The 27,799-nt window shown below is 44.7% G+C and overlaps 1 protein-coding gene across 1 annotated transcript; it reads left to right on the forward strand.

Annotated features, from left to right (window-relative positions):
• Nucleotides 1–2,501: 2,501 nt before the first annotated feature.
• CBX7 (chromobox 7) lies at nt 2,502–27,178 on the forward strand. Its single transcript, XM_082241352.1, has 6 exons — nt 2,502–2,903; nt 5,191–5,234; nt 10,916–10,981; nt 11,958–12,024; nt 12,701–13,037; nt 16,625–27,178. Exons 1-6 carry the CDS (start codon nt 2,835–2,837, stop codon nt 16,780–16,782), a joined length of 741 nt encoding a protein of 246 aa, XP_082097478.1. The 5' UTR covers nt 2,502–2,834; the 3' UTR covers nt 16,783–27,178.
• The last annotated feature ends 621 nt before the right edge of the window (nt 27,179–27,799 follow it).

Genomic DNA, 27,799 nt, shown 5'->3' on the forward strand with positions numbered 1-27,799 from the left:
TCCCCATGTTGCTCCCTCCCATTGTGATTAGGGTGGCCATGTGTCCTAGCTTGCAGTGGGCAGCCCTCTCTTAGAAAGCATCCTCTGTTTGAAGGGCTGTCCGATCCATTCCATTAACCATTTCTAAATTTGCATCTGTACATATAAATTCACAGAGCAGTAGCTGTGCTATTCTGGGGAGTAGGGAAACTTAGGCCCTACAGGGGGCCAGATGTGGCCCTCCAGACTTCTATATCAGGCCTCTGGGACTCTAAGCCCCTCCCCAGACCACAGCCCTTTGGTCCAGATCTGTGTTAGTCCTCCTTGACTGCTTTTGCCCAGGCGGGATGTTTCCTTGAAACACGTTAATGCCTCTTGCTGAGCAGGAAGTATGGTAGAGATGTTTGTGTACAGGGAAAAAGTGAAGCGATGCTCCTGTTGCTCCACCCACTTTTGCTTCTAGCCCCACCCACCTTCCATCTGGTCCTGCTCACCACTGGTATGTCCCAAGGTTCCCCATGAGGAAATGTGACCTTTGAGCTAAAAAAATCCCAGATGAACAAGTGCCTGTGTGGCACCTTAAAGCCTAATCTATTTATGGCATATTTGTGTGTACACACATAAACACAAAATATCAAGTGAGTGCATATATTGGCTTGTAACTCAGGATAAAATGTCACGCATCTGATGAAGTAGATTTTTCTCCGTTGGCACTGCATAACTAGCCACCTTAATTGTGCAGAATCAATCAAAGAGAGAGAGAGAGAAACCAATATAAAGCCAATACAATTCTGGGTGACAGCAACTTGTGTTGTGTGTGTGTGTGTGTGTGTGTGTGTGTGTCTGTGTGTACACTATACTTGCATTCAGACATCCAATATTTTTTTCTTTAAAAAACCCGACTTTGCTGCTAACCCCTTTGTTTACTATGTGGTAATAATCCTGTTAGAAAAACAACTCAAATGCATATCTTCATTGCTCGCCGCTCGCGAGTCTAAGAATACCAAGCACACGGAAATCCCGGAGACAGGCCCTAAGGCCGCGATGATTTCACGATTAAGAAAGAAATAATTAACCGACCTCGACCAATTATGGGGAACGGAAAGAAAACAAGCATAGCTACGGGCCAATGAAGCCAAAGGAAGGAAGGCCCTGGGTAGAAATGAACCAATAGGAACGTTGTATAGGGATATGTTTAAAAAGAAAGTTCCGACTTTATAAAAAGCACATGGGAGTGGTACTGGGGGGCTTATTGCTTTTCTAAACGCACACTCCTCCAAACGGAACTTTTATAGGCGGGCTTTTGACAACAATTGTCCAGAGCCTACCTACGAATGCTTGACGTTTTCCACCCTCACTGCTCGGAGAACCTTGCAAATGCGAAGAATGAAATTCGCATGTGAGATAACGGTCACTTTTGTGTCGAGAAATGTTATTCCGATAGTGAAATACACCACCTGTTGAATGTCTGTCTGCAACGTAGCTTCATAATAATAATAAGCGATGGTGACAGGTGTCAAGGAAGCAGGAAACTGAGGCAGGGAAATATAATGCTACTTGGAATTAGGGTCAGTAAGATCTATGGCAGGACGGCAGGATGCCAAATCTTTGCGGCTCATGTCTGCTGCGCGACGAAGCCCTCATTGATATTAATTTTATAGAACTAGCCATGCTGAAAAACTGCTCGAATAATACTCCTGGCAGGGACGGGACTAAGGGGCCTAAATAGGGTTCGCGATCCCTCTTCTATACAGGAAAATCCCCCGATGCAGAATGGTGTTGGGGGCGACGACGACTGGGGCGGACACAAACCGGGGGCGATTGTGCCTGAGTAACCCTAGGACCCTCCCGGGTGCCGCTTTTGCTTGTGCGACGCGATCCTACGCATGCTTGCTCAGAGAAGTCAGCCCCACAGAGTCAAGCAGTGGGGCAGAAACTTAGGCAACTGCTTACAGCGAGTCAGTCCATTGGCCCATGCAACTGAACTCGGTATTGACTTAGCTGCGCGGTTCCCTCCAGTATCCGTCTCCGTTCTGCCTCGGAGATGCCGTGGACTGGAACCTGCGACCCGCTGCGTATAAAGCAAACGCTCTACTGCCGAGCTACGGCCTCTTTCCCCCGCAGCTCGCGCCCAGGTAAGCGCAGAGGATCGCAGCCTCCGCCACGGGTGCGCGTACTGCATAAGAATGCTATTGCTCTCCAGGGTTCCCAGGCGCGCCTCCAGCTTTAAGCACCGGTGCGCGCGAGTCTTCCCCTCTCCCCCCCACTCCACCCCCGGTATGTATCGCCCCATCTTTAACATATGCATATTTTATTTAATTTTTTGCTCGGCGCTTCTTTTCCCTGCCTGCAGGGAGGAAGTGTCGGAGAGGAGCAGTTCGCTCGCGCGGGCGCGCTAAATAAAGACACGGGCGCCAAGGAACTGGGACTTATCTCGCGCGCTCGGGCAGGTTACTTGTTGTGTGCGAGGAGGAGGAGGAGGAGGAGCCGCCGCTCAATCAGGTCTGAGGCTGGCGCGGCTGCTCCTTCCGTGCGCTCGGTGCCTCGCTGACAGCCGGCGCTCGCGAGAAAAGGAGGGCGGGGGCGCTGCTCTCCCTAGCGCGCGCGCCTGGGAAAATGTTGCGCAGGTTCTAAAATGGAACGTTAGAGGCGGCGTGCCGGAGCGCGCGAGGGGTGTGCGTGCGTCTCTATCTCTCTCCCTCCCCCCCCCGCCTCGCCGCGCGTGTGAGTGTGGAGTAAGTAAGCGCGAGAGCTGCAGCAACAGCAGCAAAATCAGGAGCCCGCGCCACGCAGCGCTGAATCCGCGAGCAGCCGCCTTCGCTTCCTCCTCCTCCTCCTCGCCGTCCTCTCCCTGTATGGAGCTTTCCGCTATCGGGGAGCAGGTGTTTGCGGTGGAAAGCATCAGGAAGAAGCGCATAAGGAAGGTGGGTTCTGCTGGCGTCTTCCCCACTCGTGTCCTCTCCCCCCCCCCCGCCCCACTACTCCGGCTGCAAACAGCGGTCAAATAGGTAGGAGGGAGGCACGCGGGCCCCGCTTTGATTTCTATTTCTAAGCCTCATCTAGGTGACTGACTCCTAGGCAGGGGTCAAAGCGGCTCATCCTCGCTTAGGAGAAGCCTCTAGGAGTGGTGGTGCTGTAAGTAACAGCTCGGCATCGTATGCTTCCCACCCCCACGCCCCACATCTCATACGCATGCCACGGTGCGAGTAAGGGGGGCGTGGCGCCGGAGCGTCTCGTTATCCCGCCGCCAGGGGGCGGCAGTGAAGCCCTTGTCACTCTCCCTCCCCTGAAGGCATGGGCATGGGTTGGCTGTCATGCTCCAGGCGAGGTTGTGTGGCAGTCATGGTGATTGGCATGAATGGTTTCCACCGCTTGGGACCCTTGCTGGAGGGTGAACACAGGGGGCATGACTTCGCCCAGTGTTGCTCTGCCTGTTTCTACTGGGGAGTAAATGCCATTGACTTCAACAAGGCTTACTCCCAGGTCAGCGGCAAGTGTGCATCTAGATTGCACACCATTAGGCTCACTTTGGAACCTTACTTGCCCCCATAGTAAAGTGGAGGTGTTGCAGTAGAAGAAGTTCTCCTGGAGGAGAAACATCCAACATGCCCGTTAGCGGGTGTCGCATTCTCAAAGCCCCTACTCCTCAGTTTGAACCATTTCCTCCACTTCCCTCATTGCCACTCCTATGGGAAAGAGGAACGGGTTGGGTCTCCTGGAAGCCCTGCCAGCTTTAAACATATGGTGGTTGGCACCAAAGGCATGATTGAAACTTGAGATGGGCGCTGGAACATCTGAGTGTTATTGCATGGACTTGATGGTGTTCTTGTCAGAGCTTTGCCTTGTTGTTTAGGCCATTCATTTCAAGTGAGCAATTCACTTTATCTGCTTTATCTGCCTTTTGGGGGTCTCTGTGCTATCAGTTTCTTAGGGGCCGCCAGCCCATTGTTTTGCAATGGAAAATATGACTACCACCCATCTCTCTGTATGAAGGGCTTGCTCAACAACTTGGACATTGAGAGACTGTGAACATCTTGACATTTGGGTGACTTGGGGTGCAGTCCTAGCATTACTTACTTGGGAGTAAGCCCCATTAAATTCAGAAGGACTTACTTCTGAGCAGATATGGTTAAGATTGCGCTGTTATCCCTAGATGTATAATTTCACACCAGAGGGTTAGGAACCTTCCCTTGACTTTTGCAAGTTAAGGCAACCCATTCTGGAAATGGAAATAGCATCATACTTAAAATTTATGATAATCATAGGTGATGGGTCCCCCCCCCCATTTTTTGTCCTCCTGGTTTTATGTATCTTCACAGTCCTTCCTAGAGGAGATGAGTTTGGAAACAACTGTCACAGGGCCAAAAAGAACTGTATCACATCATACTAGCTCAGAGCGCCTATAATCTCTGAACGCTGCTGATTGTTCGGTATTTATTCCCCCTGCCTTCCTTATCCATCCATGTATGGTAGGAAATGAAACCATCACTTTAGGATTGGCTTGCTGATCATGCAGTAGAGGAACAAAACCTTCTGTATTAAATTGACAGGTAGGCTGGCATCCTTTATTGTGGGTCAGTGAGGATGTGTAAACAGGGTGGAGTGGGAAATGATACCTCCCCTAGCAGCTACCTGGATAGGTCTGCCTGAGACGTTGAGAACCATTCCTGTAGCCCAGCCACATGCTCCATTTCCATTCATTTTTATAAGATTATAGACCATCTAGAAGATGACATGTGATCCATCATATTACAGAATGCTGTAAGTAGAGAGCTTGCCTGCCAAGAGAGAGGTGTTTCGTAGGAGAGGGAATGAGAAGAGCAAGGCAGACAGATATCTAGCAAGCAATGCAGCAGGATCCTTCAGAGTTTCTTTAAAAAGGACATTTTTCTTTCCAATTCTTAAGCATTCCTTCTTAATTGCATGCATATGCTTTGATTCGTCTTTCTTTTGGGTCTCTGTATATGCTTTCTAGCTGATCGTTCTGGAAGAAGACCCTCTTGAAAAAGGGCCATTGCTTAGGTCTGCATGGCAAACCTACCTAGGGATATAGCTCAGTGAGGAGATGCTTAAATTTCCAATGTGAGGAATTGGACAAGTTGAAATTTGTGAGGGGGTTTATTATGGTTCACATCCTGCCAACCCAATTTACTTTACTTTTTTCGGTTATTGATTTTGTTTTTTCTTTTGTCTCTCCTTTCCCTCCTATAGGGTAAAGTGGAATATCTTGTGAAATGGAAAGGATGGCCCCCCAAGTAAGTGCTGGGGTATATTTGTAAAGCTGCATTTGTGTCAATTATCTGTCATTTGTGTTTTGTTTCTTGTTGACCCCACTTCCAAATGGAACACCATTCTTTCCTTACTTCCCTTCCTGGCCCTATTTAACCAAGATTTCTAATTTCTTAAACATTTTCTTCAAATACGTATCCTTGGATTGGTGATGGAAACCGTTCATTAGCAGGTGGCTCCTTTTCCTCTGGAACCCTAAAGATACAGTACCTTAAACTGAAGTCTTCTAAAAAAAAAAAAGAAACCACAGGAGTAGTCCCAAGGAAATAGTTGGTCTTCAAGTCTTTTTAGAGAGCATGGGATACAGATCTAAGTGTTTGCTCCAACTCCAGTAGAGTGACAGCAGAACAGTAAACAGGGGTCTACAAATGCTGGCTTAGCACCAAGCCATTATTTGTGGTCGGTCGCAATGTCCCCTTCTCTGCAGCATTCTCTAGTGCGTAGAGAGGACTCGGGAGAGGGGCACAGTCACCTCTCATATGGGGGGCAGTATGAAGAAGAGAAGGAGCACTGCTTTTTCACCTGATCGAAAACTGCAGTGAAAATAAGGCTCCTCATTATAGCTTCAAAATACTGCAATATATCTTTACAGTGCTGCTGTCCAGAGAGGGCTGGGTGCATTTGCCCCTGACCCTCCTGAGTGGGTTTGTGGATACCTGTCAATAAACTTCCAGTGTGGTATTAACATGCATTTGGCTGCATAATGCTCCCCTCACCCCTCCTTTTGGATGAGGCAGTACCTGCCACTCGTTATTTCTTTCAGAGGTGTTTCCACCGAGATATCGCTTAAACAGCTGCAAGTTTGATGCCTGGTGTTTATTGCTAGTTAATGCCTCCCCAGAGGAAACTGCATTGCAATAGGGAGGCATCTGCTTTCTTCTACCCATGTGGGATTATAGTATGGGCAGAGTAGTATCTTGCATATTTTAATGCAGGGGTATGTGGGAACTGAAGCCCTCCAAGAGGTTGTTGGGACTCCAGCTCTCCCAGCATGGCCAGTGATGGTGGAAGTTGTAGTTCAGCAGCACCCAGAGGTTCACAGCCCCACCCCATTTTAATGAAATAACTGAGAAGGGGCTAAGTGCCTGTTCATGTCAGATGCAATCCAGAAGCTGCAATTTAATAACTTACAGGAATATAGCCACTCTGCAAAAACAGAGCAGAGCGTACCCACCTTCCTGCTCGCTCTGAGCTCTGTGTAGCCACAGCAAAAAATATTCCTTTTTGGACCAGGAAGAGAGCTGTGTCCGGACCATACGTTGTGTCTTCCATATTAACAATGTGTGCTGCTGCTGACAACATGGTGTTGTCAAGCTCATTAGCTAAACACTTCCCCCAAGATGGCTTCAAATTAGAGTTTGGCTGGATTTATTCGTTAGTCACATCATATTTAAGGAGAGAGAGGAGTGTACTATTGCTGTTTCCTAATCCATGGTGATTTCCCACTATTTTTCAGTGGCACTCTTTATGTTCCACATAGCAGTCTTCCACTGCTCTCTCCCCCCCCACCCTCAAGCTCCATAGTGAAACAAACGCTAAAATAAGGATACGATGAGCTCATAGCTTTTCCTAGGACTGAAAAAATAAGGGCTTCTTAGATCCATCAATAAATGAACAAACCATTCTGAAGATTGACCGATAATTTATTTTAAGAACATGAAGGTTGTAGCTGTGCTTAAAATACAGCTACAAATATTTTATGTTCATTTTCTTGATTGCCACTGAATATGTTGTAAACGAGCAATGTACAGCACCCCCCTCCATCTCTGCATCCGTTCATCCTAACACATTCCTGTTCATCTTATCTCAACTTTTGATACCTGCATAATATCTGTGTGTGTCTGCGTTCCATCTTACTCCATAACCCTTCCCGGTTTTGTGCCAGTTCTTCCACTGTGGCTTGAAGAAAGCAGGCAAATGGTTATGCTTCAAACTGTTTGGCCTCTCTCCTCCCCAGTTTCCCCCCTGCTCATGCTCTCTTCCTTTCCTCCTGATTTTCTGGATGCCTTTTCCAAACAATTTTTTAATAATAATGAAAATGGCCTGCATGCCCCACCCATAGGAGCTCAGAGCCAGGGATTTGAAGGGTTATGGCTCTGAGTCAGCTGCAAGCTTGTTTACAACTTGGGTTTGGAGGGGGGGAGGGAGGAGGAAGGCAATCATGTGACTTGTATTTTCCAGAATGCGTGGTCTGCAGTTCTGCTGCAGTCTGGCCTCTCTCTCTCTCTCTCTCTCTCTCTCTCTCTCTCTCTCTCTCTCTCTGTCTCTGTCTACGTGTGCGGAGCTGCAATGTTTCTCTATACTGTATGCAGTGTTTTCTCACTGCAGTCAAGCAAGAAGCTAAACTGCAGAGGAATGGGCAACACCCATAGGACATTTTTTAAAAGATCTAATACATTCCCTATCCGTTACTCTTCTTCTCTCCCCCCCCCCCAACCCCAAACGCTTGCCAGCTCTGCTGCCTTCTGTAAGGAATCCTTAGCCTCTCTTTCCCTCGCAGCTTAAAACAAATGGCAAAATTCTGTGCAGCAAGGAGGTAGAAAGCAAGCTCAGCTCGCATTTTTATTTTTCTGGTTTGGTAACTTTTTTTGGTGGTACAGCAGGCTGGAAGGAAGATGGCAGGGGCAGAGGAAGAGCTCTTACTGGGAGGTAGAGCTTGGCTAATGATGAGGACTGAATAAGAATTAATGAAAACGAAGCTGGCGATGTAAGCTATTTATAACCTTGCCCTTCCCCTGAGAGCTGGATGTGAGAGACATCTTCTGAAGTAAATGTATTGATTTATTTAACATCACACCTCATTCCCTAAAGCCTCAGGGCAGGTAAAAAAAAAAGGGAAAGAAGCCTGCTGCAAGGCAGGCATGTGAGAGTTAGCTGCTGGGTTTTTTCCATTTCACATTGCAGGAGAAAATCAAGGCTGAGCAATTTATTTATTTTAAAAAATATTTATACCCCGCCTTTCAGCTTGGCAAGAAAAAGCTGTGATAACTTGGAGAGATGGGAATTTGCCTAAGGGTGCCCAGAAAGTCAATTCCTGAGTTAGGATTAAAGCTGAGATTATCTCAAATCCTGATCCCATGCTGCCTCTGAGATTCATCTTCTAATTCTTTGACAGGTCACCAGAATGGAAGTTTTTGTTTTTTTTGTATTTATTTATTTATTTACTGCTGCAGAAAGATAATCTCATTATTATTATTTTAGAAAAGTAAACGTGGAGAAAACCTACATTATCTTCTGTTGCAATCCCACTGACCTGGTTTGTGCATCAGCGCACACCATAAACTGTGGCTTGTTCCAAATATGCCTGCTGTGCTCTAACCTGCTTGTCCTGGAGAGAAATGAGCCACGATCCATGGCTTAGCGCCAGGTTTGAACAAGGGATCATGCTTTGTTTCTCCCCAGTACAAGCAGGGAGGAGCAGCTGCGTGCAGTTGGCTTGTGAGAAATGATTTATGGCTTACCTTGACGTGTAGGTGCTGCAACTGTGTCTCTATGGGTGGGATTCAACTAAGTTCTACTCAGGTAGACCCAACCGAAATGAATGGACATGTCCAAGTTAAGTCCATTAATTTCCATAGGTCTACTTTCGGAGTCAAACTTAATTGACTGCTACCCTGTCTGTGTATATTATATATACAGTTTTTCTTTAAAGCATAAACCCTGTTTGCAGAATGTTTTTCATGCCAAAAGAAATATCAATAGCTGCCATTTCATCATACATCTCTGCATGGACTTTTTCCCTTTCCACTGTGCAGTCATAAAACTGCTACTGGCTTACAAGATAATATGGGGTGACTAAGTTACCAAAGCTACCTCAAATTATTTGCTATAAGCACTTTAGCAGCTATTAACACATTCCCCACCTCTTCCCTCTCTTATCTTTTTTAAAAAACACATTTTGTGTATCATTTAGAAGAAATTATACCTGTGGCATAAACAGCAGCTCTTCTCTAACTGTTTTCAAAATAACTTTTACTACTGAAGATTTTTCACCTCCCTAATGTGTTAAAAACTTAACGTTCACCTTGACGCCATCAACATCTGCAACATCCTCTCCTCTTGCAACCACACAGGCCCGCTTCTGCACATCACAGTGAGCCATAAACATCTATTAGCATTGCTGTACTATATATAAATATATATACACAGAGAGAGAGCGCTAGCGTAATTCTCTGATGGCATCCAGGCTAGATTACAGTAATGTACTGTACATGGAGCTGCTATGTTTGGAAGCATCCACTGGCCCACAATACATTGCTAAGAAGTTGATGATGGTGAGTCACTTGAAGGACACTGTAGAATCTGTCGTGTCTTCATAGAAACTGTAATGTCTTATAGTTTGAGCACAATTCAACAGGCTGGCTTTGATTGATTTATTTTTTGATTGCCATAAAAGTAATATGGGTTAGGGGATCTTAAGGATAGGGACGCGGGTGGCGCTGTGGGTTAAACCACAGAGCCTGGGACTTGCCGATCACTAGGTCGGCGGTTCGAATCGCTGCGACGGGGTGAGCTCCCGTTGCTCGGTCCCTGCTCCTGCCCACCTAGCAGTTCGAAAGCACCGTCAAAGTGCAAGTAGATAAATAGGTACCGCTCCAGTGGGAAGGTAAACGGCATTTCTGTGTGCTGCTCTGGTTCACCAGAAGCGGCTTAGTCATGCTGGCCACATGACCCAGAAGCTGTACACCGGCTCCCTCAGCCAATAAAGCGAGACGAGCCCCGCAACCCCAGAGTCGGACACGACTGGACCTAATGGTCAGGGGTCCCTTTACCTTACCTATCTTAAGGATGGCCTTCTCCCACATATGTCTACCTGGGCATTTAAATCATCTTCAGAGGACCATTCTATGTATGTATCCACCACAAGAAATGTGGTCACAGTGTTTGTTTTTTTCTTTCATTCATTCTCTCTCTTTCCCCTGCCATATTCCTGACTGCTTGAAGCCTATGAGGATGCTTTTCTGGAGGGTCTTTTGTCTCCCCCCCCCCCCCGATTTCCTGGTTGGAATTTGTTCCTCTTCCCTGCTGGGTGGCTTTGTATTGTATTTTGTGTTGGTTTTTAAGTTTTATGCCACCTTCTGGAACCGTAGTTGATTGACAGGAAAGGTAAAAATACTTCTAAAGTACCATGTGTTCAGAGATCAGTTTCTGAATTCTTTTTTTTAAAAAAAAACTTTAATGAATCATACTTCACAGCTCTAAAGTCATTAACTACGCAGGCAAGAAACACTGTAGCGTCTCCAAATCTAGTAGCCTAGTAAGATCCTGCCATTGAAAGAATAAGCTGGTGAAATGCGCAGGGTTCTGCATAGGAGAAGTTTTGTGGGAATCCGGTTTTCTGTTGGCTGCAACAGGCAGATTTAAGACTGAGAGCACAGAGTTTATGATCCCCTTTTTTCAAAGAAGGATGGTGACTTATTTGATCCATTCCATGTACGGAAGTAGAAGGGTATGGTATAAATTTTATTTTAAGAATTTATTGGCAGAACCCTTGGGTGGGAAATGCAAATACTTTATTTTTCAGCTGTTGAGTGGATTGTAGTCTCCAGTTGATAAGGGGGAAAGTGCTAGAACTTTGACAGTGCTAGCAACACCCTACTTGACCAGAAACCATTTGATGGTTTTCTCTTGACGTTTTTCCTCTTAGATACAGCACATGGGAGCCAGAGGATCACATTCTTGACCCTCGCCTGGTGATGGCTTATGAAGAGAAGTAAGAATATTTCCTTTTTATTTTGGGGAGAGGTTAAAACGAGAGGCCTTGCATCAAAGAGATCTAGCATGGTCAGGTTGGCTCAAGAGTTTCTCTCTTCCCCTTTCAAGGCACGGAGAGCTAATAATCAAGCTCTTTATTCTAATCTAAAGAGCAGGCACCCAGTTGAACTGAGGCTTCTGTGCTATGGCTCAATTACCTGAGAGCACCCCAGTGTGAAGAGTTCCCAGAATATGCTGCAGCCTCTTCACCTGCCCAGTAATAAGACAAATGACAATACTCCTAGCTGCCTGGACTGCATGTTACTAGGAAAATAAATATGTGCCACCAACCCATGTTGGATAGATGTATGCCAGCAGCAGCCATGTGTATTCCCATAATGTGTAGTTAGGGTCTAGAATATCAGCATCTTACCTAGTCCAATGGGAATTACCATTGGTTGCATTAGCACATAGCACTAAGCTGAAAATCCTGACTTGCTAAAGCAGGGTATGCACAAGCTATGTGTGAATGTACTCAGTCCCTTTCCTGCCATTCACCCTTTGAACCGGCAACAAAACAAGGCAGGATATAGCAGTTAACCAGAGCTTCCCGCTGTGTGTGAACCACAAAACTATGCTTAATGGTGAAACCAGCAGCGTAAGCTGGCTTTAGACTGTGATATCCATCACGTAGGGTTTTGTGTATTCTTGTGTGCTTGCATGCACCAAACTGTCGATCCCAGTTATTGCTTGTATAGCAGGTAGGTATCGACTCGGTTAAGCATTGCTGAATTAGGTTGTGGGGGAGGGGGGGGGAGTATAGCTCCAACTACCAACCAAGCCAAATGAAAGTATCCCCCTTCTCCACTGCGATTTGTATTTGCACAAGCAACAGCTCTGTGATATGCCTTAAATAACCTGGATCAACAAGCGACCTTGTTGGTGCTCTTGCTGTGTTAACAAATGGAATTGCTAGGTATCTTCTGTCTCCTCAGGGAAGAGAAAGATCGCGCCTCAGGTTACAGGAAGAGAGGCCCCAAACCAAAACGTCTCTTGCTGCAGGTAAGGGCCCAAGTTTGTTGAATGACACTGTCCGTTCCAAAGCCCCAGCATTGCTGTACCGACTCAGCTGTCCACTACATGCATATATATATATTTTTAAGTACTTCTACATTTATTTTGAAAATATATGCCTTGCTTTTCCCTCCACAAAAGAGTTGCTCAAAGCGGCTGACAGAAAAAGAAAAGAAGCAAACATAACAAGAAAAAACACAAAGTTCATCCCCAACAACCAAGGCCAAAACAATCAGTGCAATTAATGTCAAATTATGGTTCTGAACACAGCTCACCGGCTCCAAATCTTGGAGCTATGATTAAAAGAAAACACTTTTCTTTAAAATGTAAGAATCGCTGCGTACACATTTTCAGGCAAAGTTACCCTACAGATCTCTAGTTTGGCTTAATCTTTCCCATCAGAAAGATGCATTGCACACTATCGTGTGTTCAATGCCTTGCTTAACGTGTTCTGCTTCTGTTGATCATTCTCCATTACAGGTTTTTTGCTTCCATATAAATAATTAGTGTGTGTGTGTGTGTGTGTGTGTGTGTACACATGTATAATAAGGTGAAGAGCATATTGAGCTAGTTCTTCAAGGATGTTATGGTTCTATGGCTACAGGTGTTCATAGAAATACAGGGGCTTTTGCAGAATTGTGATTTTCCCCCTCTCCGTTTGCAGAGGCTGTATAGCATGGACCTGCGAAGCGCACACAAAGGGAAAGAGAAACTCTGCTTTTCTCTGTCACGGCGGTTTGGGGGAGGAGGAAACAGCCTAGCCAAGGGAGGGCAGACCGAGCTGCCCGAGAAGAGTGGAGCGACTGTCTTGCCCTTCCCGCTTCGGAAGCAGAGCAAGAACCAGAAGTACCTGCGCCTTTCGAGGAAGAAGTTCACCCGCATGGCGAGCCTGGAGAATCGGAACCGTCGGCGGGAGTTCTTCCTGAAGGAGCCAGTGGCGTTGGAGGAGAGGCAGACCCCCAGCGACTGGGATGAGGCCACGCAACCTGCCAGCAAAGAAGGTAAGCGCTGGCAGACACCCCCAGCTACGTAGAGCCCATCTCATCTCACATGCTTGGGCATCCAGGTTCCTCTCTTAACTGTTGCACACCGTGCAGGCCACCTGGGGCTCACCCTTTATTTGCCAGCTACCCCTGCAGGTTGACCTGAAGGGGAAAATCTCAGATCTAGGATTGTTCCCAGCTAAGTCCTACTTGGAGCAGACCTATTGAAACCAATGGGCTTAAGTTAGTCAAGTCCATTGATTTCAGCTGCGTGTGGCTTAGATGGAGACAACCCTGAGTGTTTGGTTAGTAGACACTCTGAATCTTATCACCACTTGACACTGGCGCTCATTTCCATGCCATTCATTCACTAGTCTGGGCAGACCAGCAGGGTCTGTGCAGGCAGTGCTGTCGCTCTCCGGCCAAAACCGCAAGGGTAGATTGAAATCCCCACAATAGGAAGCGTTTAATGTCATCCTTTGGGCTTGGTGTTCTGCACGGCTTCTTAATGACAGCTGGCCTGTGAATGCGCTTCTTGTCTGGGTTCTTACTGTGGGTGACCATCACAGAAGAAGAAGAAGCCATGTTGGTAGAGAAGTTTCTCCCCACCTCCCTGTGGTCTCTTGGGTGTATGTATATCTATGCTACATATTTAAAGTGGTTTAGTGGGTATCTCAAAGGATATCTAACAGAGATCCAATCTGTACTGGGGGTAGCTAATTTTTTGTGGTGGACTTGTAGCAAACCCTTCCAGAACCATGTGCTGAAGTCGCCTCAGGCCCAAAAAATTACAGTGGTACCTTGGTTCTCAAACTTAATCCATTACGGGAGTCTGTTCGACTCCTGTTGTTTTATTTACAACACTCCCAAAACCATTCGAAAACCAAGACACAGCTTCCAATTGGCTGCAGGAGCTTCCTGCAGTTAAACGGAAGCCGTGTCAGATGTTCGGCTTCCAAAAAGCGATCGCAAACTGGAACACTTCCGGGTTTGTGGCGTTTGGGAGCCAAAACGTACGAGTACCAAAGTGTTCAAGAACCAAGGTACAACTGTATTTGGAAGGAGCCAGGTCTGGTCTTTGGGCTGGTGGCCTTTCCTTCCCCGGTTTACATACCCTCAGCTGAACCACATCAATTGGGCTTCACGAAGGAAAGCCTAGATTGGTATAAAATGCATATAAACTTCCTAGTGTATATAGGAAGCCTCTATTTTTAGTAGAGGAACACTTTTGTGTTGGAGAGCTGTTACAGTGATCTTCTCACACATGCATTGCTTGGAGGGCTACGTGGTACTGTTGAAACCCTGTGTGCCATCCTCACCAGGAGGTTTGTATGGACTCCATTGTTTGGGGGGGGGGGAATGTTCCTGTGGTAAACTGGATCATGTGCCAAGAAATCTTCATTCTACAACTTGCATATATGCAAATAAAGCAATCTTGCTTCATTAAAAATAACTTATTTTACATCTGCTAGTCAGGGAGCTTTGCCCATCCAAGAAGGACTTTAAAGTCAAGTGCATGTAAATTGTAGCTTCTAAAGTTTCAACAAGCATTGTCTGTAGATGGTAAAGCCTACCTTTGCAACCTTTAGGCCTAGAAAACTTACTTTAAAAAAAAAACTGTTTAAAAGTGAAAATGTAGGGACCTTGGGATACTAATTATGTGTGAGTTTGATATGGAAGTTTGTTCCTATATGTTTAGTTCTAGATAGTCTCTCATACTTTTGCTATTTTATTTGACATCTGTTATTATACTTTGTTATGTTTCATTATAAATAAATATGGAGGGAGGGAGGGAGTACTTGGGGTGTGAGGCAGGGCTAGTGAAGGAGTGTGGCCTGGGGGGAGTTTCAGGGGCTGCATTTGGCCCCCTCGGCCTGCGGTTCCCCACAGTGACAGGCGGGGAAAGCAGAAGATAATCCCTGGAGGTAGAAATGCTGCCAAGCTCATGGTTGCAGTTCAGAAAATACCCTTCTGTAATTGTTACTTGACCTCTGCTTTTAGATCTTTATATGGTTTTTTATAGGGTTTTGTGTATGATGGTTGTAAACCGCTCTGATTTTTTTTAAAAAAATGAATAGTGGTATATGAATATCCTAATAAATAAAACAGGCATCTGACAGGAGTGTCCATCTGTGTTGATATTTGCACTTTCTGCACTGTTGGTTTGGAAAGAGCAAAGTGGGGTTTAGATTATTTGCAGCTGCAAGCCAAGATGTTGACTAGTTCTTCTCAAGTCCCAATAACACAATATGGCTGCTGCATTTTGTGGGGTACTTTGGAGCCTTCCATTGTAGCTTTCATTGTGAAGCCCCTTGAGGTGTAGCTGACAAATTCTACTAGAGAAATGTAAACCTTATGTTTTTTTATTCTCCCTTCAACGTGAGCACACATGTGGAATCCCGGGTAGTGTCGGGGAGAAATGGAGCCTTTCTCAGGTGAGAGTAGACACACCTCAGATATCCGAGAGAGATGCCAGGAATACCCAGTTAAAGGGCCCACTTTCCATTCCCAGGTGGGACAGGAGGGTGCAGAACAGGTAAATAAGAGAAGTTGGAGGCCTCCCTCCCTCCCCTCTCCATGTATCTCTTTTGGCATGGGGGTGGGATTATTGCTGCTGCTTTTTTATGTATAAGGTCCCAAATGAGAATTCTAGGAAACGGGCCCCTCATTCTCAGCTGTTGCTGAGGCCATTTGGGTAAATAAATGTGTCATGAAACTCCTATGGAGGAGAGGAAATGTAAATTCCCACTTGACACTAAAAGGAAACTCATTTTGAGGGATTTGGAAAGCACAGCATCTCCTTTTAACTTTTCTGTGGCGAATTCTCCTTTTTCGTATAACAAGCGTCTGGAAAATATCTCCTTGGTTTGTTGCACAAATTTAAACCCAATACCAAACTATATCCCTTTTAAGTGAGAGGATTTGCTTAGTGCAGAGGTTTTCAACCTTCTTGGGTCCACGACTCCCTTGACCAGTTATGTCACCCCTTGCCTGCAGAGCTGGCAAGCTCCCACCCTTTCTCGAACACCCTCCCTTGTGGAGTGTTCCCTCAGCCTCCTTGGGAGTCCTGCAGGGAGCCGCCCCTGGTCTCTGAGCTGCCATAAAGAGAGGTGCCTCCTAGCCCTGCCCCACAGGGGCCTGGGAAGCACCCCCTGGCCAGCCCCAGAGGCACCATTCACATGGGGAGCTTGTAGCCAGAGCTGCTGCCACAAACATCTGTGCAAGCTTTTGGGAGGCAGAGACACGAGGGCATCAGAGGAAGGGAGGGAAGGGAAGAGGGACAGAGGCCATTGTTGCCTGCGGCAGCCCTGACCATCATTCAAGGCACCCCAGGGTGCCATGGCAGACTGGTTGAAAACCACTGGCTTAGTGAATAAGCAGGTGGGGGCAGGTCTCAATCCTATAGCCTGTAAAGTGGGTTTGAGGTGGTTTGCATAGGCCACATATTTATTGGTCTGTGACTGTGTGTTTGCTCCGCCCCCCCATTTGCGTCAGTTCGTAGTTGGCCAGCCTGTTCCATAAGAACAAGATTGTTGATTCCTATTGGTCTCCCATTCCCCCCTCCCTCTCACATGCTGTTCTCTTTCCTCCTTCCTCTTCCACAGTGAGCTCTGAGGCAGCAGAAGGCAATCTTTCCTGGAGCCCCGCCCTGCCGCCAAATGAAGTGACAGTGACGGACATCACAGCAAACTCCATTACCGTGACTTTCAGAGAAGCACAAATGGCAGAGGGCTTCTTCCGAGACAGGAGCATCCCATTCTAAATCTGCATTTTTCTATTATTATTATTATTATTTCATCGTTTTTCTTTTCTTCATGCTTGGAAGATTTCTGTTTCCTTTTCGTTTTGCTTTTCATTTGTGTGTGTGTGTGTGTGTGTGTTTTCCCGCCCCCCGCCGTGCTCCCAATCAGATTTTTCTAGGGGTGGGTGGATTTACTTATATTATTTAACAAGCAAAATCCAGAAATTTTCCTTCACAAATGTTTACAGAGGATTTTGGTTTTATTTTGACTGTTGATCTCACTGGCTCTCTCTTTCCCTTGCTCCCCCTTTCAAATAAGCAAAAAAAGAAAAAAAAGAAGGCAATGTGGGGGTGCCTGTACATTTTTTTCTCTCCTCATTTGTTATAAAGACACAGAGAGCGTATATAGGTATTATGTGTTGTTGCTTTGTCCATTTGGGAAGTGGAAGCTCTTTTCACTGGCAAAGACATTTATTCACAGTGCATTCTGGAAAAATGTCCGTTCCCTATATCAATTATAGCATATCTGCAATCGAAGGAAGGACCCGGGGAATGTTCAGAAAAGAGGAAGATGCTAAATACAAATTTCCCTGTATTCTTCCATGTTTCAGAGTTGATTTTACTTCATCACTTCCCAGAGGTGTCTGTGAAAAGCAGTGGTCCCCCTCCTTTGGGTGGCTGAGTTCCCATGTTTGATGCTTCCTCCCTTTTCTGTACTGTACAAGATGTGGCCTCCACAGTGCTTCCACACATGCTATACATTTGGGAGACTTCCTGTACTCCGGCTTGCTTTGTTGTGTCACTCCAGGGAACGTCTTCATTGACTTCTCTCTGTGCACAGCCAAATTACATTTGGTTTAAGTAGGGGACAAAGCGAATCCTACCTGGTCTGACTATCACTGCACACCCACCGAGAGCATGCTCTTGAACAGCCTCCCCCAACATGGTGCCCTCCAAATGTTTTCGGCTGCAATTGTTGTTTGCCTCACGCAGCTTGACCAGTGGTCAGCTATCATGGGAGTCATTGTCTGAAACATCTGGAGAGGAGAAGGTATGGGGAGGCTGCTCTACAATGTGCATCATCCAATGGTTCTCTGGCAGATGTGCAGGGATTCTTAGCAAACAGTTGGACCTAGGAAGCTTGAATCCTCCCAAAGCAGAGTATGATTGTGTCCTGTGTGGAAAATCCACAGGACTGATGATGGGTCATGGCGAGGAGGGGTTGGATGTGCATCAGCACGCATGCAGTGTCAGTGAAACCTCTGAACCCCAGTTGGAACAAACATAACCACATGAGAAGCATATATTTATTCCTCTGGCAGGCTGATGGAATAATGAGATGTGTAAGAACTAAGCCATTACGGCTATCCGGTAATGAACTGTAGCTTTACATGCCCGTCTTTTGCTGTTCTTGGATGCATATAAATGGAGTTGCCTGGTAATTGCAATTCTGCTTATATAAATAGCTGGAAGACTTTTTGTTAATTTTAAACAACTGCTTCAGCTTGCCCCACTTGGACATTTCTTCTCGTTATCAATTGTGGTGGTGGTGAAGGCATTCCCAACTTCCAGAAGGTAGTTGGGAATCTCTCTGGTTTTGTGTTTAAATATTTGCCAGGCTCAGGATACTAGAGAAACGCTGCATAAAATTCTATCCATGTTCAAGGTTTGCTGTGGACTTCCATTATCTGCCCATTGTCATGAAACTGGCTTCATATATCTCTTGAGGCATGGGGCTTTGGGTGGGTAAAAGTGGAGGTGATGATAGAGTGAGAACTTCCTTGTGGAGTCAGAAGAACTGTAGCTGTTGCCTTGTTGAATTGGTAGTGTAGCAGATATGGACACTGGCCAATATTGTCCTGTCTGATCAAAGTAAGGGGTCAGAAATATTGGCACGAAAGGGAATGGGGTTGGGATATGTTTATGAGACTTACATAATTCTTCCACTTCAGTTTTGCCCTTGATGTTATCTCTCTTGTTCAACACTGGAGCCTCTGATGCTTGTGTGTGGTTTTCTTGACAAATAAGTGTGTGTGTGAACATCTTAGCCTTTGCCAGGGAGAAGCTGCTTGCACTTCTATAGAGCCTTGTCTTGCACTTCAATGCCTTGAAATTTGTGCTGGACTTCTTTGTGACTTTTTTTATATATAAGGAACGGTGGTATCTATGAACTGTATAGCTTTAGAATATTTTCTTGTGCTTGTGTGCTCCTTTAAGTTTACTTAAGCAAAAGGGAAAGTTCCACAAAATTTATCTTCCTTTAGAGAGTGAGGATGGCAAGCTAGAAGGCAAGGCTGCAATCCTAGCCACAGGTACTTCAGTTTATATCCCACTGAAATGAATGGGACTGACATCTGCATATACGACTTGTTTAGGAATTAGGGGGTGAAAGAGAAACTGATGGAGCAATAGAATGATGCTGTGCACCTTCCGATGATCTTATTTACTGACCTCATCGTCTAGCTTACAAAGAACATTTCTTCCCCTAGGTGTGTGAAATTACATTAATCTCTAGAGATTGTGAAAGCTGAATTTAACACCCTGTGGAATTTCTAGTCCCAGATACCTGCAATAAATCTTTCACTACAGACCCGAAACCAGTTTTTGGAGGAACATTTCAGTTCTGTGCAAGAGCGTCACCTCCCATCCTCGATAGATAATAGTGTCTGTTTTTAAAAGTAGTGCAAGTGCTATGGATTTTCTCCTGTCCCAGAGCTGTTAAAAGGTCATTGTTGGGTCTGAAGGTATAAATCATGCTATCTTAAACTATTCATGCTAACAAAGAAGGGGGCTGGCTTCTTGGGCATGGGCCCTCAGTTTATTCTGGCCTAGGCTGCAGAATACCAGGACATCTGGGTTATCTGGATGCCTGGCTATAAATATTCCACTTTCCAGACAATGTTAGTGATGCAAGAGCTTGACTCGGTGCTGATTTCTTTTTAATGTAAGGCCTGGACAGAATGTGAGAGCTGGACAGGCTCTTCCCAGAAACTAGAAGCAGATAAAAATGGCATTATTGTTTTTTTACTATTGTGTATACATAGGTTGGGATAACTTCCCCCAAATTTGATTTCTTTAGTTAGGTTCTAGTCTAATCCACCAAAAGGCTAGAGCTATAGATCTCCTTGTGTTTCATGGGAGCTTTGGCTACTTCAAGTGTTTTGAGGATAACATTGTTATTTCCACTGCTGAAATTTAAGTTTTTGCGCCCATTGCTGTCTCTTGTGGGGGCCTGGTGGGTCTATATTACCGTACATTAATGGACCATTTTGCAGAAATGAAAAAATGGCCTCATTTTTTTAAAAAAAACATCAGGTACTTATTGCACTGAGACATATCAGCAGATCATATTGCAGGATGTGAATGCATGGGTTCGGTTGGCAACCAGTACCAACTTCTTCACCGTCCTCTGAAGCTGTGCTTCTTAACAGTGGCTTGATCTGCAGAAATTAGCAGGCAATAATGCCCTGAAAGGCTTCTCTGTGCCATAAAATCCTTCCCATTTAAATTCCTGCAGATCAAACAGCAGAGCTTCAGGAGTAAGTTGAAAGGTTGGCAACTCAAGATCAACTCCATGTATAGTTTCTGATCCATAAAGGGCTGGGCTACAATACTTGCATAACAAAATTGGGTCTCTCTCTCATCCCCCCTGCCCCATTTTTCATAACATCCAGTTTTCACATCATTTTTACTCCTTCAATTTGACTCTCTGACTTCCTTCTGCCCCTCCATGGGTTTCTGCTGTGATACAAATTGACTGCACATTATACTTATAAACCAATACTTAATTAAATCTAAATCTAAAACAATTAAATCTAAATCTAAAACAATTAAATCTAAATCTAAAACAATATTGGGTTTCTAAGCGCTATGAAGTCTTGGCCCCATTTTTTCCACAGAGTTTAGGAAGCTCGCTGCAGCTGTGACTTGCTCTGCTTTAACCTGCTGTGCAAAAAGAAAGCCATGTCTTCCTAGGTGTTTCCCCATCTCGCTAAATTTAAACAGCAGAAAGCAAGCATTGTTATGTGACTTCCATTTCTGTTGGCGCTTTTGTTTCTTCCTTTAAGGTCATGCGGACACTCCAAATATATGTTGGCTTACTTCCCTCAGAGAATCCTGGGAATTAATAAGCGTACTGAAAATTCTTTAGCCATTGTCTTTAGCCAAGGGTTTTCTGTGGAAGGGATAGAGAATGGCTGACAAAATGGTGCATGTCTGCACGGCAATCTCTTCCCAGGCCTGTATCCAAAACGTTATTTCCTTCCCTGCCACCACTTTAATAATAAGAAAAAGGTTTCTGTAGGGGTTTGTATAGGAGTCAGCCCTAGCAGTCAGTGAAAAAGAAACTGCTTCTGTTTCAAGTGTGTGTGTTTTGTAACTTCGAAAAAATTTGGTCACTGACATCTGTCCTTTCATGAAACCATTTCTAGCCATGTTGGGTGCACCAGAAGAGAGTGATCATCTTTGGAACTTTTACAGCTGTTAGAGGCTGAGTTTAAGAGGATCAAACTCAGTTGGGAAAAGGCACTTCACCTCTCCTTAGATATATCAGTGGCATGATTTGCCTTTCTCAAAGCTCATGCTGTGGTCCAATGCCACATGTGGAAATAAGGCTTATCAAAATGGATGTGTAACATCCCTCCCAGTAAATGTGAAGGGCTGGGCTGTCAGCCTCAGAAAGGATGCTTGCCTCCCCTTCCCTCTTTGATGGTTTGAACTGTGTTGTCTTGTGGCTGGCTCTGTGATACAAGTCTGTGTCCTCTCAAACAGTGTTGCTTTTGCTAGTGAAAATATGTTTTGTGCAGGGTTTCCCCCCTCCCCCTTTTCAAACCTGGTCAGGGAGACACTGAAATTGGAGTCTCTTTCTAATTACCAGGAGCAAAAAGTCTTGATTCTGGTGCGATAACACAATTCCAAAGCAGCTTGTTGCTTGAGTTCTTACCTGGCAATTGTGTGCGAATACTGAAGAAGTGGAGAATGCAGCACTGTCCCCCTGACCCACCTTAGTGGCTTTGTAAACTTTAGGGAATAGAAATGAACAAAACCTGTTCCTTAGCCAAACAAATTGAATATCACGACAAGGGGAAATGGGCCCATCCACTACAATCCTGTACATGTGAGCATGTGCATCTTAAATTGAACATTTGCATGGCTCCAGTAGGTGGTTATAATATTCAGTTGAAATTGGATGGTCCCAATAGTTATAATCCACTGGTTATAAGATTGGCTTAAGTTATATGTGACTGTTCTGAGTTGCCCCTGAGGATATGCCATGTGTAAAAAGAGCCCAGAAATGTGCTCTTTAAAGCAATATTTTCTATGTGGGTTGCACTTTATGTAACCTTATTGCCCCATTAGACTTTTTTCCATGTGCCCAGTGACTTGCCATTAGGCTTTGTGCCTTCTCTTCTCTTCCCTCCCCCTTCCAGACAGGGTTCCTGTGCCTTTTTGTATAACAGCTGTGTGATAGGCAGAAATTTAGCAGGTGCAGAGTTCTGCATTTCATGCTGGGGAAAGTTGTGTCTGTTGCATCTCTGTGTGCCACACAGCAGTTACACAAAGGAGGCTTGCCAGGGTGGTGGCAGCTGGCAACCCTTGGTATCGCCAGCCCTAGATGTGTTACCTTGCAGGAGGTTTTGATGGGTGTTGCTGTAATTATCTTTCATTCCTTGCAAAAATGCCTTACTGTGTGCAGTGGGGTTCATGGTTGCCATGGCTCTGCAGTCTCCCCCCCCCCCTTTTTTCCTCTGTTAAAAATGTGGCAGGGTATTAGTTGTTAAAACAAACCATACGCTGTACACCTTGTCAAAATACGTTGCAGTAATTTGTACATCGTTTCAGTTCAAAGATCTAGATGAGGAAATAGACGTTTGACTTAATGGATGGAAGAGTTTGCTAGTCACCTTCAGTTTATTTTTAAAGAAGCTTCACAGCAGCACCTGGTGACTTCTGAAAGAAGTAATACTGTTCATCCATAGCAGGAATGGGGAATCTGTGGCCATCCAGATGTTAGACTCCAGTTCCCATCAGCTCCAGCTAGCATGGCCAGTAGTCAGGAAAGATGGCGACTGTAGCCCAACATCTGGAGGGTCAGCATCCCTGGTCTGTAGCATCTAACTTTTATGGCACTTTAGAGAATTAACATATATGGCGGAAGCAAGTTCCAAGCCTTGTATCAGGTTTGTACATAGGTACGTGAGCTGAGTTTCCAGGGTGCTGACCTTGGTACCAATAGTATTAGTACTATTGTCTCCCTTTTAAACTACAGACAAGTTAAATCTGTAGCGTTCTTGATTTAGCTGGCAATAGAATGATAGATAGGGATGTGGTGATGTTGCAAACAATTACTGTTATTGTATGCGTGTTTATGATTGGCAAGTATGCATGGCATAAAAACCGACCAATTGAAAAATTCTGATCACATGAAGAGTGCCCTTGGGTCATTCCAAGGAACTGTCCATTGGCAGTATTTTTTCTTAAATCTCCGAAACAGTTGTACAGTTGTTTTCTTTTCCATTTCTAGTAACGTCCTTGCTGCACTGTTGCGGTTGGACTGCATCACTTCAGTAACGTGCAGCAATTGTAACGTTACAAATAGGAACCCCCTTCCTGGCAAAAACAACCCATTTTATATAAAGTGATGCCAAAGTGATGAGTCTAAACCAAACTTCCTTTAAATAAAATCATCGTATTTTATGCAGCTTCCCCCAACCTGGGTGTCCTCCAGAATTTCTAGGATACAACTCTCTCCATACCTGGCCACTGACCAAGTGGGGTAGATGACAGTTGCAGCCCCAAACATCTAGAGGTCATCAGGTTGGGGAAGGCTAGTTATTATGAATGGGTGATGCCCTACTAAGTCACACCCAGAATAGACCTGCTGAAGTCAGTGGACTTAAGGGGCTGAAGTCAACTAATATAATGGGTCTTCACACAATATGATGAATGCTATCAGCCGGTGTTTACATAACTCTCCTTATGCCCCTTGCATTGCCATGCACTTGTTACCCTTTTTGTGTGTGTGTGGACAATGGTTCCTATGAGAAGAGAGGTGTAGAAAGGGGGCCATATTTTCAATTAATGTAACTACTGTGTATAAATGCTATATGTGCATAGTATGCTCTGATGCCCTACATTAGAGAGAGCTCGGGATCTTGTAATGTTCCATGTTGGTGTGTGAGTATTAATCCAGAAAAGCATTTGGCTTGAAGCTATACTAGGGAACAGGTAATGGCAGATGTGGGTGGATGTAGAGAAAAGATGAAACACAGTAGACAGAGGAATGTGTTTCTTATCTAAAAATGAAATGCATCGTAAGTTGGAGAACTATGTGCACTGTCGTTTGATGTTCTCCAGTGGCATGTTTTCTTGATGGTACTTCACTTGTACAAAATATAATCTCCTCCCCCCCAACCATATTATATAGGTTATAAAGAGTTGATTTCGTAAGCAGTTATATAGTGAAGTTGATGCTCCTTCAGGTATTGGTGCATCTTCAGCCAAAATTGATGATAGAGCAAAGAAGTAAGGAAACTGTATGCAGTTTCATAAGACAGTTTATGCTGCCGGTTTCATAAGACTGTATAAAGTAGGAATGGTGAACCTGCTATAGCCATTCCTGCAGTGTAGCAATCCATTCAGAAGTGGAAGGAGATGTGAGCATGTGAAGAAATGGTGAGATGTGGATCAGGTTTTCCTTTCTAACAATAAGAGACTTTCTTGGAAGAGGCAGCCGTTGTCTCTTCCTCTTGATATTGAACACTGTAAATTTTGCACATATAGAAGAGCATAGTAAACATGTTCTGAACAAAAAAATTACCACAAAGCAAGCAAAGCCCAGAAGTGAAAGCTGGGTTTTGATGAGTCCTAAGAAGTGGGGAAAGGTGTGTTTTCAAATCCATGTTGGGTGTTAGCTTGCCTGCTTGGTGAGAATGGAATACTGTCCTCTTCTGAAGCTTATAAACCAACAGAATTGATGGGAGAAAAGGAGGTGAAACAAGATCTTTGAGGAAGAGGTGAATGTTGTGCTGGTACCGAAGTTCGTATGGTGAATCAAAAATATTGATCTATCCCTTTTATGGGGGGAAATATAGATCCTACTGCTGCCAAAACACCCCTCAACACTTATCTCAACACTGTCACAGTATGAATAGTCCTGTGACAAAGTGTACCAGGAATTAAGGTAGAGGGGGAAACCAGTAACAGTTGGGTTCCAGACCAACCCCACAGTCAGACAGGTTGCACTTGCCTGTAATGCAGATTGTTTAGGCTTCCTATGTATCTTGACTGGCAACCAGCTTGCAGATTGCCTGAAGCGCACAGGAAAGGGCCCCGGAGTTGCAGTCCCTATGCACTTAACTGGGAGTGAACCCTATTGAATAGAGCGTGACTTCCTTCTGGAGAAACATACATAGGATTCCACTGTAAAAGCTTATTTCTCTGGTGCTTTCTAATGGCATCTGGCAAGATAACAGGTGTAGTCACGTTAGGCCACAAAGCTGCTCTTAAACTTCCTCTCCACGACTTGCAGTTAGCCTTTCATGCTTTGGCTGACTCTTACCGTAGGCTCCTCATTCCAAGCAAGGAGAGCATAATACTTCCCACTCTAGGATTCCATACAGCTCTATGAAAAACTAGCTACACTTTCCAGGCATCAGCAATAAAATTGCCTCCAGTATCAATCCCTCTGACCTAGGGCAAGTCAGTCAAATGCAGCGTTGTGGATCTCTTCCATTTATAATTATATGTGTATATAATGTATTTTTAATGCCTCTCTTCGGACTCCCGTCCCCTTGATAAATTGCACTTTAACAGCTTTTTAGGGTTATGGAGCTAGGTCACGCTCTAGGGTGGGATGTAAGCAATGCAGCAGCTTTTTCTTCCCGACTGTTGTATTAAAATGGTGACCATTTTGTAAAGGGGGGGTTAAGGAAATACCATGAAGTAAAAAGCTTACAGGAAATCAAAAGGGGGCATTATAATTGGCTAATGAGGTTAGGAGGCTTGTTTCAGTGCCAAGTACCTATCTCTGAAGGAGTCCATATATCAGCCTTTGCCAACCCGATGCCCTTCTGATGTTTAGGACTACAACCTCTAGACTAGTTTCTGTTATCTTTTGGTAGCCTTGGGTTAGACTACTGCAATGTGTTATATTTGGGGCTGCCTTTGAAGAGTTCGGAAACTGTAGCTGGCTGATCAGGGCAAGAGGGCCTGAGCGCATAACACCAATCCTGGCATAACTGCACTGGCTACCAATTAAATTCTGGGCTCAGTTCAAAGTGATAGCTTGAATCTACAAAGCCTTATGTGGCTCAGGACCCCAATACCTCAAGGAACGCCTCTCCCTATGTCAACCCTCTGTGCAATGCACACCTGACGCCATTATCTGTTTTTAGGTGCCAGGCGAAAACATCTTATTTACCTAGGTTTTTGGTTCATAATTGGGAGTGTAACTAGCTATTGGTGCTCATCCAGTTAAGTGAAGCGAGTAGGATTTGTTCCTTTTATCAATATCTTCTTGGATGAGCACTTTAGGCCTTTTCTTGCTGCTTTTATATTTGGTTTTAGTATTTATAACGCAAGTCGCTTTGAGGCACAAAAAGTATGCTTTGAGGTAAAAAGTGGTAAACATATTGTCCATAACAACTGCCCTCAGCCCTGGCTGCTATAACTGTGCTGGCTGGGGCTGATGGGAGTTGTAGTCCAAAACATCTGGAGGACCCCAGGTTACTGACGGCTGCCATATCCTGTCGAGGGGGGTGGGGTGTCTGAACTATGTTCTTCCTCGTTTGCACTGTTTGGTCTCTCGGTCCGAGTTAGTTGCTTGATTCTATATTGTTTTCTTTGGAGCTAGAAAGGGGCAAAGTAGTTATGAACGGGTGGGAAAAGAGAAACCGACCTGAGGTGTTGCTTTTTTAAAAAAGTTTGAATTTCCGTGTGTGTATTTGCGTGTGCGCTCAGTGGTTTTCTTTTCCTTCTCCTTTTTGGCCTGAAATCCAATTTGGTGTTTTCTTGACGTGACGCCCAAGTTAAACCTTTGCACACGAAAGCTTCCTTTGCACAGAATGAGCTTCTCAGTTCTTTGTTTTTGTTATGTTTTTGTACAGACTAACTGAATGTATTGGGGGAGGGAGGGGCTGAGGGAACAAAATTCCAAACGAAATTTAAGAGATACAGACATATATCAAAGTTTTAATGCCTTTTTGTGCGTGAGTGAGTGTTTGATGCAAACAGAGATTGTAATACAAATGAGAGGGCCAGAGCGAGTTTTAATTGACTCAACATGCAGCTTTATTTTTGTACTGACGATGGTTAAGAGACTGTACAGCATCTATTTATTTAGATGATTTATGTGGTAAATGTTGCAAACAAGATTATTAAAATAAAATAAAATAAATGAGAACTGACATTTAACTAACATCCTGTTTCTGTGTCTTCATTCAACCCTTATTGTCTGAAGTTGTTCTTTGCTAGGCCCTCTTTCTGGAAGCATCTGTGGTATATGTGTGGGTGTGTATATATAAAAATAGCCCATTCCACTCTTTTTACTATATTGAGAATAGCACACAGCCAGAGTGACTAGACCAGGGTTGAGAAACCTTTGACCTCTGGGTGCGCAGAAAACCACCAGCTTCTCAGGCTCTCTATCTAGCATTTGGAATTTCACTTTCTCTTTTATTTATTTTTATTCACTTTATAAAACTTGTTTATGCTGCTTTTATTATTAAAGAATCCTAAAGTGGGGTACAATACTGATAAAACACTATAAAACCACACAGTCTATCAGGAAACAGTAAAAAAAAGGCCAGAGCGCATACCCAGTTAAATAGTAGCTTGCAAAGTGAAACAACATGGACTAAACCCCAAATTGAATAAGTTGTCTGGGCACCAAAGCTTATAAGACACTGTATCGCGACTGGGAGAGTTCCACAATTGGGGTGCCTGTATTCAGAACACCCTCAGGTTGCTGCATATTGAATCCCCTGGCAATTGCAGCACCTTCAAGACTGTGTACCCACTATGCCTTACTGCCCTGATC

Source organism: Podarcis vaucheri (genome assembly GCF_965113315.1).
Source record: "Podarcis vaucheri genome assembly, chromosome: 10".
In the NCBI taxonomy this organism is placed as follows: domain Eukaryota; kingdom Metazoa; phylum Chordata; class Lepidosauria; order Squamata; family Lacertidae; genus Podarcis; species Podarcis vaucheri.